This window comes from Pseudochaenichthys georgianus, chromosome 21 (genome assembly GCF_902827115.2).
Source record: "Pseudochaenichthys georgianus chromosome 21, fPseGeo1.2, whole genome shotgun sequence".
Lineage (NCBI taxonomy): Eukaryota > Metazoa > Chordata > Actinopteri > Perciformes > Channichthyidae > Pseudochaenichthys > Pseudochaenichthys georgianus.
The window spans coordinates 6,324,445-6,345,049 of record NC_047523.1 but is presented as its reverse complement, the minus strand read 5'-3'; the positions used below and the strand labels follow the sequence as shown (position 1 = coordinate 6,345,049).

General features: G+C 42.4%; 1 protein-coding gene and 2 long non-coding RNA genes across 3 annotated transcripts in view; all 3 read left to right on the top strand.

Annotated features, from left to right (window-relative positions):
* Positions 1-12,063, top strand: part of LOC117466575 (glutaminase kidney isoform, mitochondrial-like) — a 51,637-nt gene extending 39,574 nt beyond the window's left edge. Inside the window, exons 15-18 of the mRNA XM_034109904.2 lie at positions 6,664-6,725; positions 7,384-7,460; positions 8,286-8,349; positions 10,098-12,063. Of these exons, the coding sequence (XP_033965795.1) occupies positions 6,664-6,725; positions 7,384-7,460; positions 8,286-8,349; positions 10,098-10,245 (351 nt within the window). The 3' untranslated portion in view covers positions 10,246-12,063. The remainder of the gene's footprint in view (positions 1-6,663; positions 6,726-7,383; positions 7,461-8,285; positions 8,350-10,097) is intronic.
* Positions 12,064-16,098: 4,035 nt separating this feature from the next.
* On the top strand, positions 16,099-16,832 carry LOC139435982 (uncharacterized). The gene is made up of 3 exons (XR_011645190.1): positions 16,099-16,205; positions 16,593-16,653; positions 16,766-16,832. It is a non-coding gene; the product is annotated as an uncharacterized lncRNA (long non-coding RNA).
* Positions 16,833-18,338: 1,506 nt separating this feature from the next.
* On the top strand, positions 18,339-19,534 carry LOC139435951 (uncharacterized). The gene is made up of 3 exons (XR_011645157.1): positions 18,339-18,504; positions 18,854-18,945; positions 19,327-19,534. It is a non-coding gene; the product is annotated as an uncharacterized lncRNA (long non-coding RNA).
* Positions 19,535-20,605: the final 1,071 nt, after the last annotated feature.

The window sequence follows — 20,605 nt, the reverse complement described above, 5'->3', positions numbered from 1 at the left end:
GATCAGGACAAAAAGAGAGAGGATCTTTGTTCCTGAAATTTTCCCAATCTCACATATTTATGTTTAAAAGACCTTTTTAAGGAGAAACATGCAGCAGTTGAAGGTGATATTACTCATTCCTATCTTCCTTTTTTTGTGGATAATACACCTTCAGAAGGGAAAAAAATAGTATATCAATTTGAAGTAATCAAATTGAGTTAGATGCTGCAAAATCTGTTTTTTTATATTCTGCGAACACACACGGCACATATTCAGTGTTCTCAAAGAAAAGTTCTCAAACTCTTAATCCGTAAATTATCCTACTTTCTTTCCATATTCATGATTTCCTGTACTTCAGAATGTGTGTTGTGGCCGCTGTACATAGCTCTCAGGTGCGTCTGTCGCAGAGCAGGATGTGTGTTTAATACACTTCAGACGTTCCGTATTTATAATAGTGCCTCCTACGGGAGATAGAGAAACTTGCACATAATGTCAGCAGCTGCCTCAGATCTACTGTGACTGGTAGGGCGGGAGTTACTCTGATTCTTGAAACTGTACACACTGTGTGGTGTTTGACCTGAGCTCAGTCATAGCTGCCTAATTCCATGACGCCGTGTTACTTCTCTCTCATGGTTTGTGAAGGGTTTTCTTTTATTGTTATGTCATAGACTTCTGTCTTGTTTCTGATTTGCTCATGATACAAAGCATTCTGTCATCAGTAACATACAGTAAGGGGAGATGTTGGTCTGTTTAAGACTGTTTTCTACAGCACTTAAGTTGGGTCTGTTTTTGCAGTGGACTAAATCTCTCAACTCATCGATTCCTTATCTAGTAGCTGTTTTTTTTTATGTACACATGCACAAGAATCTTCAGGAAATAGTGCATGTATGTACTTGATTAAATTAAGAGGACAATGAGCTTGCATGAAAGTTGTGCATATGTCACATAATGGCATAATCCAGTTGTTTCCAGCATTTTGAAGAAATGTTTGACGGTACAAAAATAGTTCCAACAAACTATAAATGGACATAGAAGAAGGGCGCGTGCAGACTTTGCCTTGTCGTTTAATTAATTAAAAAAACTGGCTGTGTGATCACCCAGTTTTTTCTCTTATCCACAGGTGGATTAAGAATGGCACTTTAAAATGTAGACATTCCATATTATGTGATCAAATGCTGCACAAGCTGAGTGTTTCCAAAGGCAGTCTTCTTCATTTTCATCATTATATATAGCCTGCTTCGTTGTGGATCAGTTATCTGATCATGAATAGGTCATAGAGATGAGTATTTGAGAACGGGTCCAAGAGTAGCTCTTTGTTCACTCTCACTCGCCTCGGGAGAAGTTGTAACCTTTGTTTTCTTTGTGTCCTGACCTTCTTTCTGTGATTTTAAGACCATCAGTCGTGTAGGTTCCCTGGTTTTGCTGCTGCAGTACAAAGTCATTATCACAACATCTAAAACACACGGACTAATTGAACCATATTTGATCCAATCACGGCTGATTATCTGCCCTCTAAATCAGAAGCGTAGAGCAGCCTGATGCTGCTTTGCAACCAATCTTATTACTTGACGTTTTGAATGTCTCACTCCTCAAACTGTGATTATTCCTCTGTACAATCAAACTCATGACAGAAGGCTTTTGAATGCGGTTTCCAGTATTTCCATTGAAATCCTCAGATTGTTATGGTTCACGACATGTATTTAATGTTTCTTTTTTTCTCTCACTTTTCACTCTCCCTCTTGCATGCATATTTTGTATGATTTGATGAATGTGTTGTCAATACCCTGTAATCATTGCGGTTTAAGTTCATTTGATTACCTTCCACATGTCTTTATTTATGTTGACTTGTGTCAGAGACATACATTTTTACTTGTGACATGGAAATTGCATAATTTATAAACTACCATTGCAATTTGGTGACTTTGGAATAGTTAATCCTCTAATATTTATATCTAAATATTTGTAAAACTGCATATTTATAAATATTTAAATATAAATATTAGAGGATTAACAATTAACAAAAGTGGATCCTATGCCAAAGACAAATTCCTGAAAAATATTCTAAGAAATAGGAATTTAGAAAATGTGAAAGTTGTTCTATGGGTTTTAGTAATTTCCTGAAAAGTAGAAGTGGAAGAGGCCGCACAGTTCCAAGCTCATTTTGTCAAACATGTTCTGTTTTGATTTCTTTTCACAGTCCACATGGTTGTAATTGTTTGTGTAAAGTCTCCATAAACTCCATGAACTGTCCTGTCTGCTGAGGAAGAGACATGGGGTGTTTCTCAATGTCGAGGACGCTTGCTTGGTAGCACATGTCTTCCGAGTCACTTGCTTCAGAAGCGAGGCAAGAATCCCTCCTAGCCTCGGAAAACGAAGAATTGTGGAACAGGCTAACAGATGTGCGCCATATGCGAGGCCTCGCCTTAAATGGAGCGCGATTTCCGCCATAGATTTGGAAATTGGTCAGTGTGCAAAGCATTGTGGGGATTTTAAGACCGCAGAGTCTACACATGTGCAGCCTCGAACTTTCTCACTACGAAGTACGCCGGCCTCGGTAGAATTCCAAGTATGCTGGACATTGGAACAGTCCTTCAGCGGCACTCAATGACGTAGTATGCTTGAAATAGTGGCTCTGGAGCATCCTTCCTCGACATTGAGAAACACCCATGAACTCCCTTCACGGTTTCTTTCAGTGAGATCAACCAGCAGACATGACGGGGAACATGGGCTTTTCAAGACTTGGTGTCCCTTGTATACAATCTAATAATAAAACATTATTAAATATAATTTCTGTGTGCCGTTACTGATCTTGAACATCAGCAAACATTGTCGCTGTCTGTAGTTGGACACTTGTAGTTACAAACAAACTGAATCATAGCATCAGCAGGGGTTTATTTTGTGATCAGTGTTACCAGAAAAAACGACCAAATCAAAGGCAGCTGTGTGCCACTTAGAAACAGGCTTTTTTCCTGCCTTACATTAAGCTAGTCTATAGAACATGTAAGCACCGTACCAGCTGGTGCTAACCAGCTGTTTCCTGTCCAGTGGTTTTACATGACCATCCACTCGTCTCTGTTCCATTCTGCAGACACAACATGTTTCTAAGTTTCTGCTAACTCACTTTTGCTTGGTACATTTTGTTTTTACAGATGCGTGTCACAAACTATGTATGACATGTAAAACCTTAAGTAATTGCAATACTTTTAAATGTTTTAAGGGGATCAATAGTTTTGACTCTGCTCAGTCACTGTAGTTGTGAAAAAAAAAACATGTCTCAGGAATGATTATATGCAACGTGGCTATACCGTGCACATATTGATTCTACGGACAGTTTAAAAAAATAAATAAAAGACCACCTAATACATAAAGACACATGGAGTGCAAGAATTCTGACTAAGTCAGCCAAAACTCCTGATAGAGTTCACAGAGCACCTAGATGACCAAACAATGAAATATGTCAGTTTAGATACTTTTAATATATAGTATGTTGTTATAACTGTAAACAGTTGGTAAAAATGAAGAGTTTAAACATGATGTAAAGCTGCAACCAAATAAAAAAACAGGCCCTTTTTATGACATGTCTATAATGCATCATAAATATACCTATAATGCATTATAATTTGTTAAGAGCCCTCTATCATTACGGTTACTGGCACTCATGTTCATTATGCTTTATAACAACCATAAAACATTGTATAATGACTCGTATGATTCAAGTATCATAATACTTTATAATCATCATAATGCAATACACTCATGGTTATAATGCATTGGAATCATCAGTTTTTTTAATTAATTATAATATAATTACAAAGTACATCAAGTGGTCCTTGTTGCTTCAAAGTAAAAATTCATTTATGAATTTCTTCCATAATACATTTCAGTTTTAAGACAAACGCAATAAGCACATAAGATAACTTAACCCTACTCGCCTCCCTCAACAGCCTGGCCCCCCTCAAAAGGAAAAAATTCACTTTTAAAATCTCCTCACCCTGATTCACCCCTGCACTCCGTAAGCTGAAGCAAACCGGCCGCCAGCTTGAACGCTTAACCAAGAAATCATCCCTCACAGTTCACCATGAATCCTACAAACTCCATCTCACTACCTACAGAGACGCCCTCACTGCCGCAAAAACTGCTTACCTCTCCACCATCTTTACCGACCCCTCTCATAACCCCAGGACCCTCTTCTCCACCGTCAACAAGCTCCTCAAACCCCGTGCTGACACCCTTCCTTCCTCCACTTCCACTTTATGCAGTTAATTCCTCCAGTTTTTCTCTGACAAAATCACTGTCATTAATCTCTCCCTATCCGCTGCATCTGACACACATACATCTCCCCCAACATCCACCGCCACAATTTCTCCCTGGACCTCCCGAGCCTCCTCCCCACGGCCGCCTCTCCCAGTTCACTCTGGTTACCCCCCCTGAAATACTCAAACTGATCAGCTCCTCCAAACCCACAACCTGCTCCCTTGACCCTCTACCCACCCCTCTACTGAAGTCCTGTCTCCCCGTCCTCTGCCCCTACCTTGTCAACCTTTTCAACTCCTCTCTGTCCCAAGGAACCGTTCCCTCTGCCTTGAAAACTGCTGCTGTCACTCCCATCCTCAAGAAACCCGGTCTGGATCCCTCCTCCCTCAGTAACTACCGTCCCATCTCCAACCTCCCCTTTCTCTCTCAAAACAATAGAACGCATTATCTCCAAACAACTCCACCGCCATCTCCAAACCAACCAGCTTTTTGAACCCCTTCAGTCTGCTTTTCGTCCCCACCACAGCACAGAAACGGCCCTCATCAAAGTCCTCAATGACCTCCTCACCTCTGCTGACACCGGTTCCCTCAACATCCTCATCTTCCTCGACCTGAGTGCAGCCTTCGATACCGTGAGCCACACCATCCTGCTTACCCGACTCCAGGACATCGGTATCGAAGGTACTGCACTCAGGTGGCTCCAGTCCTACCTCTCCGACAGATCCCACTTCATCTCCCTCAACAACCACTCCTCTGCTACAGCTTCAGTCACCCAAGGTGTTCCCCAAGGTTCAGTACTCGGCCCCCTCCTCTTCATCATCTACATCCTCCCCCTTGGTCAGATTCTCCGCCAATACAACCTGGACTTTCACTGCTATGCCGACGACACCCAGATTTACCTGAGCACCAAATCCCCCAACAACCCCCCCCTCACCCACATCGAATCCTGTGTGACTGCAATACAATCCTGGATGCAACACAACTTCCTCAAACTCAACAGCAATACAACTGTACTCCTCCTCATCGGCTCCGAATCCACCCTCAGCAAAACCCCCAACCTGACAGTCACCATTGATGGCACCCCTGTTTCCCCCTCCACCCAGGCACGCAACCTGGCGTTATATTTGACCCCACCCTCTCCCTCGAGCCCCACATCCGTCAAGTTGTAAAAACCTCATTTTTCCACCTCCGCAATATTGCCAAACTCCGTCCCTCTCTCACCCGCCCTGCAGCTGAGCGACTCATTCACGCCTTCATCTCCTCCTGCCTTGACTATTGCAACTCACTCCTCTACGGCATCAGCACTACATCCCTCAATAGACTCCAGCGTGTCCAGAACGCAGCCGCCAGACTCCTCACCCCACCTCTTCAACTCTGTATCCATAAGCCCCCCCCCCCTCTCAACCAACTTCCTCCTGACTGCCTTTCTGTTTTGTTTTTTTGTTTCTTTTTGGCACCCTCCCTCCCAAATGTAAAGTGTCTTTGGATTCAAGAAAAGCGCTATAGAAATAAAATGTATTATTATGATCACATGTAACATTACACGTGAGTATGTAAAAAAAAAAAAAAAAATTGATTAAAAGAAATGACCTTAAGATGACACTGTTATAAAGTGTTGTGGTGCTTCTTGTGAAGTGTGTACCTGTGTGTACCATCGGTGCAGAACACACTACTTCATTTCAAAGTGTGTCACCGTGGGGTTCACATCTGATCATAAAAACTCTTTATAATATCAATTATTAAGTTAATTCTCATTTCCTTTCATATTAAACCATAATATTACACTCTAATAATGTATCAATACTCACATGTATGTTTCCTCATGTTTTCAACTCAAGTGTTGCTTGTAGGAAATGTTTCCTGTTATATGGTAAGTCTTCATGATGCAGGGATGTTGTGCAGAGCTGTAACTGTGTGTGTGTGTGTTTTCTAATAATGAAGTAGTTGTAGCTTTGTTTGCAAGGGTAGTCAGCTGAGGGGAATTCTCTTTCATAAAAGCTTCAATTTTGATCAGCATCAACAAATCCCTTTAAAAACACCAACAAACTCATTGATTCTGCTTGCGAGTATTGTGTGTGTAAATACTGTAATAAATGAGCCAAATGTTGCATTAGATGACATAACTAAATCACATTCTCCAACTGGCTAATGAAAATACTCATGAGTACCGAATGTAGTTCTAAAAAAGGGTATGGTCAGAGACTCTGACATTTCTGAAATATATATTTTTTCATGAGATTTGTTGATAATAATAAAAATAGCCTCCTTAAAGTTTAGTACGAGAATAAATCACACTGAAACTGAATTCCCCTCAATGCTGCTAAGAAATTAGATGTTTAACATTAGTCACATGAAAACAGAAGTATAGTGTGTAGTGTTTCCATCAGTGACTGTCTGACGTCCCTGTAATCGTCCTCTGTGTCTCTGCAGGTGAAGTCTGTCATCAACCTGCTGTTTGCTGCCTACACCGGGGACGTCGCTGCCATGAGGAGGTGAACAGCTCCCTCTCTTTACATTTACTCACTTCCCCTTAATAGCCTAGTGGAGTCCATTCCAAACTATTTCTATAGATGTTTTCGTAATGCTCACAAAGAAAGAAAGATGGAGATAATCCTCCCAGAGAGGACATCTTGCCTCTACTACCTGGAAGAATTACTCAGATATTTGACTTAAAGGGCCATATTCTGCTGATGTTCAGGTGTATATCAGTATGTAGTATGTAGCTCTTTATTTTTCTCATACTGCCTGTGCTGCAGCACCTCTTTTCACCCTCGGTCTGAAACCAGAGCCCAGTCTGCTCTGATTGGTTAGCTGGCTGGCTCTGTTGTGGTCAACCGCTTAGAGATGTCCCGCCCCTTAACCTTAGTCGCGTTCAATGTGTCGGAGCGCTAGCCAATGGAAGTGTTACATAGTGATGTCACTATGTTACAGATGTAAACAAAGGAGTCCAATGGAGACGTTTCACGCAGGGGGGGGGGGGGGGTGTAGGGGAGAAACTCCCTCTGGAGGGAACACAGGGATCTTAGCCTTTGCAGACCATTTACATGCACAGAAACCTATAACACACTATACGAAAGAGAAGACCCCAAAAGTATAATATGGCCTCTTTAAATGTCCTTACAGGGTAAATAATAGAACTTTTGTGTGTAGGTTTGCGCTGTCGTCTGTAGACATGGAGCAGAGAGACTACGACTCGAGGACGGCCCTGCATGTGGCAGCAGCTGAAGGTACGGAGAGTCAACATTTTCACAAACACCGATGTACAGCGTGCATTAACATCTGACACTGACAACAGTATGTCAACATATTTTCTTTAGTTTTAGTCTGTGGGCAAGTGAGAACAAATCTAAATAGTTTCCCCCCTTTCGTATATAACTTCAGGACAGGTCTAAGACCTTGCAAGGTAAAAGAAAGAGTGTTTTTCTAGGATCATTTTGAAATGTGGAAAAAGATTTAGCAGGTGTCATTATTCAGCATATTTTGTTAGTGTGAGACTAGATTAAGCCACAATGACCGCACCACTATCGGATACAGGTTAGTTTTAATGTCTCCATGCACAAAATAGGTGTGGTGTTTTGGCAACATGTGGTAAAATGACTGACATGTCTTTAAGGTTCTTTGTATAATGCGGGGCAGTGGTGCAGTTCAGCCTCTTGTGGCCAATATTAGTATTACAACAATAATAGTACAAAAATAAACAATCCTGACAAAACCCAACACCTTTTTGTTGGTACTTATTATTATGTGAAAACATAGGGGAGGAAACTGTTCAAATCCGATTCAGGGAACTGATTATCAGAAATCATCAGGCCATGGCATTGTATCCAAATATGAGAAATGTAATTGCTACTGCATACATTTATATGTTATTCTTGGACAATGCAGTGTCTTGTGGTGTCAGTTTTGGTGAAAGGACCTTAGCTGTTTCAACACGACAGAAAAGTAATGTTCAGTCATCGCGTATACTGTAACACTTGGCTGTCCTCATCATTACTTTCAGAGAGGTTATATAATATGTAGTATTTCATATTCTGTCTTCTGCTGTGCTTCAGGACACACAGAGGTGGTGCGCTTCCTCCTGGAGGCCTGCAAGGTGAACCCCGTCTCCAGAGACAGGTGAGTGCTGACCCCCAATCTCTAAGAACCTTCCGTTGGATAATCACTGCAGTGATGAATATGTTTCAGCTGGAACATGTTGTGTAACCCCAGCTGATGTGATGAGTCGCTTCTCATTTCTTAAACATGTCAAAAGACATGTCCTGTGATCGGGGGAAAGGATGTTCATCAGTTTCAGAAGGGTAAAATGATTGGCCTGCATCAAGCAAAGAAAATAACTAAGGATATTGCTGAAACTACTAAGATCTGATTTAAGAACTGTCCAACGCATTATTAAAACCAAATCAATGAATCCATATTGACCCTGTTCCAGAGTGATGGGCACACCAGGGTCAGAAGAGAAGTAATGTACCCATCATGCCTTGTGCCTAGGGGTGCTGCAGTTAGTCAGGTCTAGGTTCAGCTACGTTCCCAAAGAATGAAGTCAGCTGACCTCCTGAATATACTGAACGACCAGGTCTTTCCATCAATGGAGTGTTTCTTCCCTGATGGCACGGACATATTCCAAGATGACAATGCCAGGATTCATGGGGCTCACATTGTGTTGAGTGGTTCAGGAAGCAGGAAACACCCTTTACACATGGATCGGCCTCCAGAGTCCAGACCTCAGCCCCATTGAGAGTCTTTGGGATGTTTTGGAGAAAACTTAGCGCAGCGGTGCGACTCTCCCATCGTCTATAAAGATCATGGTGGGAAATTAATGCAACTCTGGACAGAAATACATTTTGTGACATATAAGCTTATCGAAATGATGCCACGGCGACTGAGTGCCGTACTCAAAGCTAAAGGCGGTCCAACCAAATATTATAGTGTGCAACTTGTTTTTGGACGGGCAGTGTATGCAAAATAGTATGTCGACATTTCAGAAGAAAAGACATAGTATAGTATTTATAAAAATGAAATGGTATAGAGACGTATTTACCCGGAAGTAAGCTGCGCATGACAAAAAAGCTATGGGATTTCTCCATAGGATTTTGGAAAATAGCTCGAAATAAGGTCTGGCACGTTTTGTTCAGCCGGATAATCTCCACATGTCTACCCTACTTTTATAATTTTCAAATCATAAATCTAATCGCCAGAAGCAAAATGCTAACGTTATGCTATAAACGAACTACAGCAGGGTCGCACAACTTCAACGTCACGCCAACTTAAGATCGATATTCAAAAATACAGATTCAAAATTGTACAAGTTGAAGCATTTGTTTTAAGAGTTTGCAGGAGGCAGGGACTTGCTTTCAAGCAGAACAGGGGCAAACAAACTTAGCGTGTTCGGCGTAATGACCTACAACTTCTGTAGTCCTATTCAGCCACTTGTTAACAACCATCGTTTTTCAGACACGTAAACTCTTCAAGAATCTCCAGTGGGGTCACTGCTGATGTATTTAATGTCATACATAGAACAAAACCTGACCCGTCTCTTAAATGTCTGTCTACCACAGACCTTATTTCCAGCTATTTTCCAAAATCCTATGGAGAAATCCCATTGGCTCTGAGACGAGGGAACCGGTAGTGGTAAAATGCTAACTCACTTTCGGGTTTTAAGACTCGTCACTGCACCACTCTATGGTATGACGAAATTATCAGAAAAAACACATATTATAGTATGTCGGTAATAGTAGCCCAACATTTTCTGAAGTACAATACTTGAGTAAATGTACTTCACTAGATTACACCACTGCCAATGACAAATGAAGTGTGTGTGTGTGAACATGGTTGTGTTTTGGATCCACTAATGTGTCTCTACTCAGGTGGGGGAACACGCCGCTGGAGGGAGCCGTGCTCTTCGGCCACCACGATGTGGTCGCCATCCTGCAGAGCTACTGCGACAAAGACAGCCCGCCTGCTGGGGCCGACGAGAAGCAGAGCGCCGAGCAGAGCCTGGACAGCCTGCTGTAGTCTGCACCTCCACAGCTTGTACATTTGTGACCATATTTTTTAAACGTGTGATGAGTTGGTTCTTGCTGTTGTCCCGTCTGGTGTGCATTTGCTTTCCGTACACATCTGCTTCATATCCATCCCTTACAAATGCAGTGTGTATTATGCAGAGGTGTGGACTCGAGTCACATGACTTGGACTCGAGTCACCAATTTGATGACTTGAGACTCGACTTGACAAAATCACAAAACACTTGCGACTCGACTTGAACACCAATGACTCGGGACTTGACTTGGACTTGAGCCTTCTGACTTGAGGTGACTTGATACTTTAATTCCGAGGTCTCCAACACGCCGATCGCGAGCTGCCGCTAGAAGAGAAGACTCCCATTGGAATCTCCAGCCGCTCCTACTCTTGCTGAGAATCCTTGCAGGCAGGGGCGGGACTTTATTTAGCATGCGGCCAATCATATGCGAGGACACACTAGGATCATACCATTATGTGAAAGAAGGGTGGGGGGCACAGCAGGTGTAGTGGTATAGGCCAGCTGCACAGAGCGACGGGGAGACGGATTTAAATGCAAGCGCTTCGGAAATTAGCGAAAACCGAAAAATAAGCAGCGTCTGGCTGCTTTTCAATGATATTGGAAAAAGCAAAGCTGAGTGCAGGATTTGTAAAATTAAATTAAACTTTTTTGGTTACTTTTTTTTTGGTAACCACTCAGGATTTATTGTCAGGTGGGAGAAGTTCAGATCTTGTACCCGAGTAAAAGTACCAGAGTGTAGGGATACTCGGTTACAATAAAAAGTCCTGCATTCAAAATGTTACTCAAGTAAAAGTATTGGCATCAAAATATAGTTAAAGTACCACCTGCAGAGGGATCTAGATGCAGGTGTTCTTTTCCCCATAGAGCCCGCTCGCTGCACATTATCCCTTGCATAAAGATAGATTGTGGGTCCCTTACAACATGTTGTACACAGTGGAAATACACATTCTGGTTACCTCAACATCAGGGATGTTATACATTAAACTCCTTCTGAATCAAACCGTCACGGTAGCCTTACCTTACCGATCCCTCTTAAATTAGAAAAAAACACGTTACTTTACAAGCAGAGAGAAAATGGATTATTAAATTATTAATGTGACTAATAAAGAGCAGTTTGATTAAGTATTATTCTGTTGATCAATGTCATTACATTTGGTGAAAAGCACAATGACTTGTTTATGACTCGTTTTGTCAAAGTTTAGGACTTGGACTTGACTTGAACTTGCCCATCCTGACTTGAGACTTGACTCGGACTTGAGCGCAAAGACTTGACTCGGATTTGCAAAACAATGACTTGGTCCCACCTCTGGTATTATGTATGTATGTGTGAGCGGTTTATCATTACGGTTCAAACAAACAATACAGTATCTGGATATCTGTATTCAATACTAACAGCATTTGGATATAGATTGTTTTAAAGTTTATTGGTTTAGTTATGGATATACTATACTCTACCTGGACCTTGGATAATACTGCGACTGTACTAGTTTTGTGAGCTATGTAGAAATGATGATATAAATGTTGACATGTCTCTGATTGTATGGAGGCCCACAGGCGTTAGTGCCCGTTTGGTCTCGGCTGCGTCTCTTCTCAGATTGTTTTTATGAAGCTTCACCTCCTCTGAGGTCAGTGACAGATTGTACTCCAAATGTATTTTTTCAGCGGCATCACTTGCAATAGAAGCACTATGTATCTATTCAGAGAGACTTTTTAAGCAAAAAATAAATGTAAAGATGTAAGATTGTTTCATTTTTGCTGCATCTGTGATAAAGCCAGGTTGGGTTTCTATTTTATTTGTTGTCATAGCTTACATTACATTGCATTTAGCTGACGCTTTTATCCAAAGTGACTTACGGCCCGTCCACACAGCGGCGTGCGTTGAAAGCTTCACCATTCACTTTGAATGGGGTGACGTCACTTTCACCGAACTGCATTGCGGGAAGCGACGCGGAGCTTTGCTGGCGTGGCTCACTGCAAAAGTTGAGCAATGTTCAACTTTTGAAGCCTCGGTAGAAGCGTCAGCCAATCGAATCATATGCCAGTACAAGCTCTAGCCAATCAAACCGCTGCTTGTGTGTCAGGGGCGGGAGATTCATGTGATTGGTTGTTGGTCGAATTTCAGACCCGCCGGCAAGCGTCAACGCACGCCGCTGTGTGGATGGGCCCTTACAATAAGTACATTCGACCAGGAAGACACAACCTTGAAGAAAACAGAATCATATAAGTACATCAGGTTTCATAGAGCCAAACATTTCAAGTGCCACTCAACTGGCTTTAGATAAGCCAGTCCTTTATTAGTATATAAGTGCTCTGTTAGCAGTTCTATCGCTCGAAGTGGAGTTGAAAGAGATGAGTTTTCAGTCTGCGCCGGAAGGTGTGTAAGCTATCTGCTGTCCTGATTTCAATGGGGAGCTCATTCCACCATTTTGGAGCCAGGATAGCAAACCCACGTGTTTTTGCTGATGGGAACTTGGGTCCCCTTCGCAGCGAGGGTGCAGCGAGTCGTTTGGTTGATGCAGAGCGGAGTGCACGCGGTGGGATGTACAGTTTAACCATGTCCTGGATGTAGGAAGGGCCAGATTCATTCGCAGCATGGTACGCAAGTACCATTGTCTTGAAGTGGATTCTAGCAGTTACCGGAAGCCAGTGAAGTGAGAACATCAGAACACGGCGTGGTGTGGGAACATTTTGGAAGGTTGAAGACCAGACGAGCCGCTGCATTCTGGATGAGCTGCAGAGGTCGGATGGCACATGCAGGTCGACCAGCCAGGAGGGAGTTGCAGTAGTCTAGGCGTGAGATGACGAGAGCCTGGACCAGAACCTGTGTCGCTTTCTGGGTCAGCTGGGGACGTATCCTCCTGATGTTGTAAAGCGTGTATCTGCAGCAGCGGGTTGTAGCAGCTATGTTTGCAGTGAAGGACAGGTTGTTATCTAGGTCACACCCAAATTCCTTGCAGTCTGAGTCGGGGAAACAACAGAGGTGCCGATGTTGATTGTCAGGTCAAGAGTGGGACAATCTTTTCCAGGAAGGAAAAGCAGTTCAGTCTTGTCAAGGTTGAGCTTGAGGTGATGAGCAGACATCCACTGAGAGATGTCAGCTAGACAAGCAGAGATGCGTGCGACGACCTGGGTCTCTGAGCGGGGAAAGGACAGAATTAATTGGGTGTCGTCAGCGGTATGAAAAACCATGCAGGCTAATGACAGATCCGAGCGAGTTTGTGTACAGGGAGAAGAGGAGGGGACCAAGAACAGAGCCCTGAGGGACCCCTGTAGTTAATTGACAAGGGTCGGACTCTGACCCTCTCCAAGTTACCCTGTAGGTACGGTCTTTGAGGTATGAGGTGATGAGGGAAAGTGCAGAGCCTGAAACTCCAAGTTCTTGGAGAGTGCGAAGGAGGATCTGATGATTCACCGTGTCGAATGCAGCAGACAGGTCCAACAGGATGAGGACAGAGGAGAGGGAGGCTGCTTTAGCAGTGTGCAGTTCCTCAGTGACAGCAAGGAGGGCTGTTTCTGTGGAGTGACCTGCCTTGAAACCAGACTGGTGCGGATCCAGAAGGTTGTTCTGATAGAGATAACAGGAGAGTTGTTTAAAGACAGCGCGTTCAAGTGTTTTAGACAGGAACGAGAGGAGAGAGACAGGCCTGTAGTTTATTACATCAGACGGGTTGAGAGTGGGTTTATTTAGGAGAGGGTTTACTCTAGGAGGCAAGAGCCTAATTGAGACTGTTTGGAAAGTGACCAGAAGTTAGAGAAGTGTTGATGAAATGAATGGTGAGAAACGGTAGAATATCAGGAGCGATAGTCTGAAGGAGCTTTGAAGGGATAGGGTCCAGAGGACAGGTGGTACCTGTCCCTCATTACCTCTGCCTACCCGGCAGAGGTAATGAGGGTAAGAACCTCACTTGGAGAGAGAGGGGACAAGGAGGTTAGTGTGGGTGAAAGGTGGGTCTGGTGACCCAGCGGTGAGTCAGAAAAAGAGCGAATATCAACCTTTTTTTCAAAGTGGTTAACAAAGTCGCTTGACAGAAGGGAGGAGGGGGAAGGGGCTTTGGGAGGGTCCAAGAGGGTGGAAAAGATTGAAAATAGTTTTTTGGGATTGGATCTTATCTTGAAAGAAAGTGCTTTTTGCCTGGGAGATCGAAGCAGAGAAAGAGGAGAGGAGAGCCTGATAGGTTAGGAGGTCGTCATGGTGTTTGGATTTCCACTGTTTCCGCTCTGCTGCCCGAAGGATGGTTCTGTTAGCACGCAGTGCGTCATTTAGCCAGGGAGCAGGAGGGGACTGACGAGCCTGCCGGGATGTGAGAGGACAGAGAGAGTCCAGAGAGGATGAGAGAGTAGAGAGGAGAGTTTCTGCAGCAGAGTTTGGAGGCAGGAGTTGGAACGAGTCAGAGGAAGGGAGGGCTGAGAGCACCGATGAGGCAAAGGTAGAGGGGGAGAGGGAACAAAGGTTACGGCGGACAAGTGCAGGATGAGAAGAGATTAGTTTGTTTGGAAAGGGGTAGAGAAAATGAAATGAAGAAGTGATCGGATGTGTGGAGCTGGTTTACCGAGAGGTTAGAAGTAGCGCAGTTACTTGAGAATATGAGATCAAGGACATTGCCAGCTGTATGAGTTGGTGGGGAAGGAGACAGTGAGAAAGCAAAGGCGGTTAACAGAGATGTTAGTTCGTCTATCTTCCCTGTCTGGAGGTTAAAGTCTCCGAGAAGTACAGCGGGAGGACCAGTTTCAGGGATGTGTGAGAGGAGATGATCTAATTCCTCCAAGAAGTCCCCCAAGGCGCCTGGTGGACGGTAGAGAACCACAATGGTTAATTGTATAGGACGGGTTACTGTGACGGCATGGAATTCAAAGGTGGAAGGAGTGAAGTTAGGTAGCTTGAAGAGGGAAAAGCTCCATTTGGGAGAGAGCAGGAGACCAGTGCCACCTCCTCTGCCAGTGGGTCTGGGTGTATGGGAGAAGGAATATGCTGTGGAGAGAGCTGTTGGGGTGGATGTGTTGGATGGAGTAATCCAGGTCTCAGTGAGAGCAAGGAAATCCAGAGTCTGCAGGGAGGCGGAGCCAGAGATGAAGTCAGCCTTAGGAACAGCTGACTGGCAGTTCCACAGGCCGCCTGAAACTAGATGTTGATCTCAGTGGAGCACGTGGGATAGACGAGAGCAGGGCGGTTATATCGATTGGGAGATACACGGGGCCAGTGATAATTGCGAGAAGACACATGAACGGAGAAAATACACATGATTATAGCATGAGGGGCTAAAAAAACAAAGAAAAGAAAACGCCAGCGATACTTAGCTCAATCAGAGTAGGATTTGTCTCCTCTTGCCTGATTGCTGAGTTCTCACAGCTGTGGGGCCACGCCCCTATAATTAGTTAACTCTCTACAGCTGATGGGCGACAGCAGAGTGTTCCTGCCTATTGTAATGCAGGGTTGAGACGCGTGACCCACTGAGACCGGTGTAACAGGTTCAGTTGAGCAGATCTGAGATTTAAAATCTCTCAAAAGCGCCGTTTTGACTACAATAACTACAGAACAGTAATTGTAAGATTAGTATTCTGACGTTAACTATGCACTACACAGTTATTTCAGAGTTGCTCTTCAACACAGATTTAATCCAAACCAAAGTCTATAACTGCTGTAAGAATGCATCACATTTCTCTTCGTATATACATATAAACAATGTATACTATGACCTGAACCAAACAAACACTGTGTCCGTACAGGGTTCATTCCAGCCTGTCCTCCTACAAAAAACGACCATATAGGTCGATTCAGAGCTATTTAATAGAAGAGTTACGACATCTCCGTTCACTCCAATGGACCACAGCAATGGCGGATCGTGGAGCCTCTCAATCGTTCCCCGGAAGTTAGCGCCAAGGCTGGCAGAGCTGTGGAGTTGCAGCATAATACACCGTTCGTGACGGACTTTTAAAGGTAAGAAGAAGTTTAAAGATGTATATTGCGGATATTATCAGTACATCTGATTCAAATGAACATGTGTATTAAAGGATGTCAGTGGATTATCCCTAAATTAGTAGATTTAGGGAACGTTTACAGATAACAGATTAAGCTAGCATACCGAAGCAAGTTAGCAACACACGTTGAACAGCCTTTTAATTGTAAATTCCGTTCTCTCTGTCATTTCGTCCAACATGTTGAATTAGAGAAGAGGGGCTTCTAAACGGGATTGTATGCGGGGGTGGAGGGAGTTAAATATTAGATAAATATAACTTTGGTGCGTGTAAGAGTGAGTGTTTTTAGCAGAGCCATATTGTGTCCTTGTGATTCTGTTGATTATTACCTGTCTGTATAATGTAGCAGCCCAGCTGATTTTGGATTGATGGCAAAGGGAGAGGGACTTAAGTGAGAGTGAAAACACAAGGTACGTTTAATACTACTGTTTTATATAAGTAAACACGTTATCTCCCCAAGGCAATAGGTGTGCTATATAGGTGTGTATAACCCTTTCTCCTGTCTGTTGCGCCCTCTCTCAGCACAAGAACCAGAGGGGGGTTCAATGGAGCCTGAATACCTGCACTGAGACCCTCACCCTGCACCCTGAGTCTCAACTCTCAGTGTTTTTCAAGCCTTTCCCTGTTTTTTTGTATTAAACAAAACATTAAGCTTTCCCAATGGTGTGGTTTTCATTTTGTGAAAAAGTGCAAATGCAGTGTTTGTATATAAATCACATATTTTGTTGCTGTTGGTCGTGAAATTGCTCCTGCTGACTTGAGCCAGCCATTTTTTCCTCCGCTCTGTGTCAGTGGGGAAGCCGTACATTCGTACTCCTTTCTCTGAGCGATTTGAGCATCCCCAGGCAGCACATCAAACCACGGTGGCGACTAGGAGGCAGCACAGCAAACCAGGACAACACGGAGGAAAAGGCACCGACAAACTGCATGATATGCTCTTCTATGTTTATTGAATTCCATGTATTTGCAATGGATGTTCCTAAAGCAACACATTTAAGATCATCATCATCATATCCTGTCGGTCTCCTGTCCTTTCTGAAAGCCATAAAGACGACATTAGTCATTTAGATAACTTGTGTCCTCAATTACCAGGGGATTACTGAAACTACCATGAATTTAAGAAAATGGTAGAAATGAATCCAATCTGAATTTTAAAGCATTACTTTAGATCCCCTCCCTCTAAATGTATCAATAAACATTAGAAAGTGATGCTCCTGACTACCATACAAGTTTAAGAAGATAATATTGGTTTGAAATAATTCAAAGCTATAAATAAACAGCAACAGGCTCTTTAACCAAGGCACTGTTAGTAACATGTAAACTAGTTGTTCACACTAATCCTAATATTATCACTTAATATTAGCAAATTCGATTTTATTTTTAAAAACATATTGATGTAAATACATACACATATCGATTTGTTGTATAAATATTGCAAATCAAAACCTTTATTCACTAATAATTACCAAAAATCGTAGTTCTATCTCCTGTTATCAATGCATTCACATTGCCCGCCATGAACTTCCGGGGAACGATCCCTCGTCGACATGTGTCACTACCCGATCCGTCACCCTGCCCGATCGGTTCTGCGCATGTGCGAGAGGGTCCGCCATGTTGGACAACTCCGGACGGCAACTCCAGATGGACATTTGACACAGTGGCTTTTAGCAAAGCTCAAAAAGAAAACTCGAGAGAGAGATGAGTTATTGTTATTACAACGTGACTTCACTATTATTTAACAACTCTTTTTATTGGGTTCTTTTATTTGGGGTTAAGTACATTGTCAGAATAAGTGAGGAATGAATTTAACTTCTGTTAGACAGCCATATGCCATACATTTTTGCATACATTCACAGTAAATATTTATTCAGTATGATAGCTGTCTAACAGAAGTTAAATCTATTTCTCACTTATTCTGACAATGTACTTAACCCCAAATAAAAGAACCCAATAAAAAGAGTTGTTAAATAATAGTGAAGTCACGTTGTAATAACAATAACTCATCTCTCTCGGTTTTTCTTTTTGAGCTTTGCTAAAAGCCACTGTGTCAAGTGTCCATCTTGGGTTGCCGTCCGGACTTCCGGACCATCTCGCACATGCGCAGAACCGATCGGGTAGGGTGACGGATCGGGTAGTCATTGCAATCATAGATATATATAAACACTAGATGGCTCATGGGAGATTTTCCAGCGTAGCTGACCGGCCGCCATCTTGCTACAGTCAACAGTTACTCTGATTCGCGTTATGGTAGCTGTTGTAAGGTGAGTGATCTGCACAAAAATACTCTTAACTCACTGAAATCTTGACTGATTTACAAACGGTTTGGTTTATTAGAAACATGATTAGCATGGCTATGATACAGGATGCTTGGACATGTTGAAATTGCAGCTTTTCTTTGTGTATGTGGTTGTATTTATTAGCTGGCTAATAACAAGAGGCTGTCAGTGAGACCTGGTATTACAAAGTTGACCCACAACTCCACCAGTGGGAGAGGCAGAACTGCTCTTTCTTTCAACACAACTTAAGTTACACATGATTTCTTCCAAGTGGTTGGCTTGTTAAAAACATCTTGCATTATGATACAGGAATTTGCTGGCTTTGTGTTTACAGAAGTACCTGACTATGCCGGACTTTTGTGCAGCCTACGGATGCTCTAATCACCGCAGTCTGGAAACAAGAACCCGTGGGATCACCTTTCACGTGTAAGATATGACAATATTATGACTACAATTAGGATAATCGTTAATTACTTAGTGGATGTATGTACATTACAAGTCCTGCTACACAGGATCAGTGGGGCTATGTGAGATAATAGTATTGCAAGATTGTTGTTGACCCAGCCTCTTTAGAATATGTTGTTACCATTTCTTTACACAATTATTTAATGTTTCTATTGGACACCTTTTTTATTACTCTTAGTGTGGTTGTCTTATTCTTAAAGTAGGCTATACATACATGCATACATACCAAAAATATGATAATTTCGGTGTGTATTTTTGTCCTACCCTTAATGTTAAAGGAAAGAAGGGAGGAACATGTTGACAATAATTTATATATCTGGCTACCTTTCTCATGTTTTTAAGGTTTCCCAAAACCAAAGGGAGGAGGAGGCAGTGGGAACTCGCCCAAAGAAGGGACGGTTTTGTTTCCTGTGACAGGACACTGCTCTGCAGTGAGCACTTCAGGAGTGAGGAATTTGACCGGACAGGAGACGCAGCACTATGTTCCCCACATATGTTTATGTTTGCTCAGTCTAATAAACCCATAACATGGTTGTAAAAGAATACCAAAGCTGAGGCTGGACGGTGATTGATTGTTGGTGTGCCATGTGTTCTTCTTAATAATAATAATACATTTATTTTGGGGGGCCGCCTTTCATAACACCCAAGGACACATAGGATAGTTTATCTTTAAATTGTTCCCTATATTGCATAGGGGCAATATAGGGAACAATTTAAACAGTGGATTTTGTGATATATCAGCCGGGGTGAGACAAGACAAACCACAAATGGACTACAGAAGGACACATGGTACAGATTATTCTTGGTCTTTTTTCAATAACATATTTCAAAGGTTCTGGATTTGTTTACAAATCTAGAAACTAAATACAAAACTAGGATGATATGAAGATCTCATGTCAAAAATAATTGTGATAAATTAGACAGAACTGGCCTGTCTGTGAGCACATTTTATGTTGGTTTGGTTCTTCTGATAAAGGTGTGAATATCTAAATAATATACCAACATATGCTATTATCATTAGTTGTGTCCCTGTTCTTAAAGCTAAGGCATTGCTAAATTAACAACTCTTGGCTTACAGAGTGGTAACATGAGACCGATTTTTATATATAAAATATAAATGTATTTTAATTTTATAATTTATTTGAAATATTAACAATATAATAAAATAAATGGAAATATATACACCGGCAAATATTTAATATAAATACCTTGTGTGTGTGTGTGTATAGCTATTGCTTTATCTGATTAATGTTATTTTCATATGAAAGTCCATGATTATAATGTATGTAGTATGCAGTATCATAACTACATCTTTGATGTTTATAAAAAACCAAACCGTTTGAAAATTGGTTGAAAATTGAGCAAGCTATGGTTATTTAAATAGTAAACCATAATGTTATGAATGAGAGAACTGCCTGTAGCAAGATGGCGGCCAAGTGGCAACGTCGGTCTCAATTGGCCAGCAGCGCGGGTGAGTCATCTAGTGTTTATATATATCTATGGTGACAATGACAACATGAACCACGTGACGATAACCGTTTTTGGACTTCCGGTGTCGTACCTCTTCTATTAAATAGCTCTGGGTCGATTGTTCAGCAGCTAAATACGACCCAGAGACACG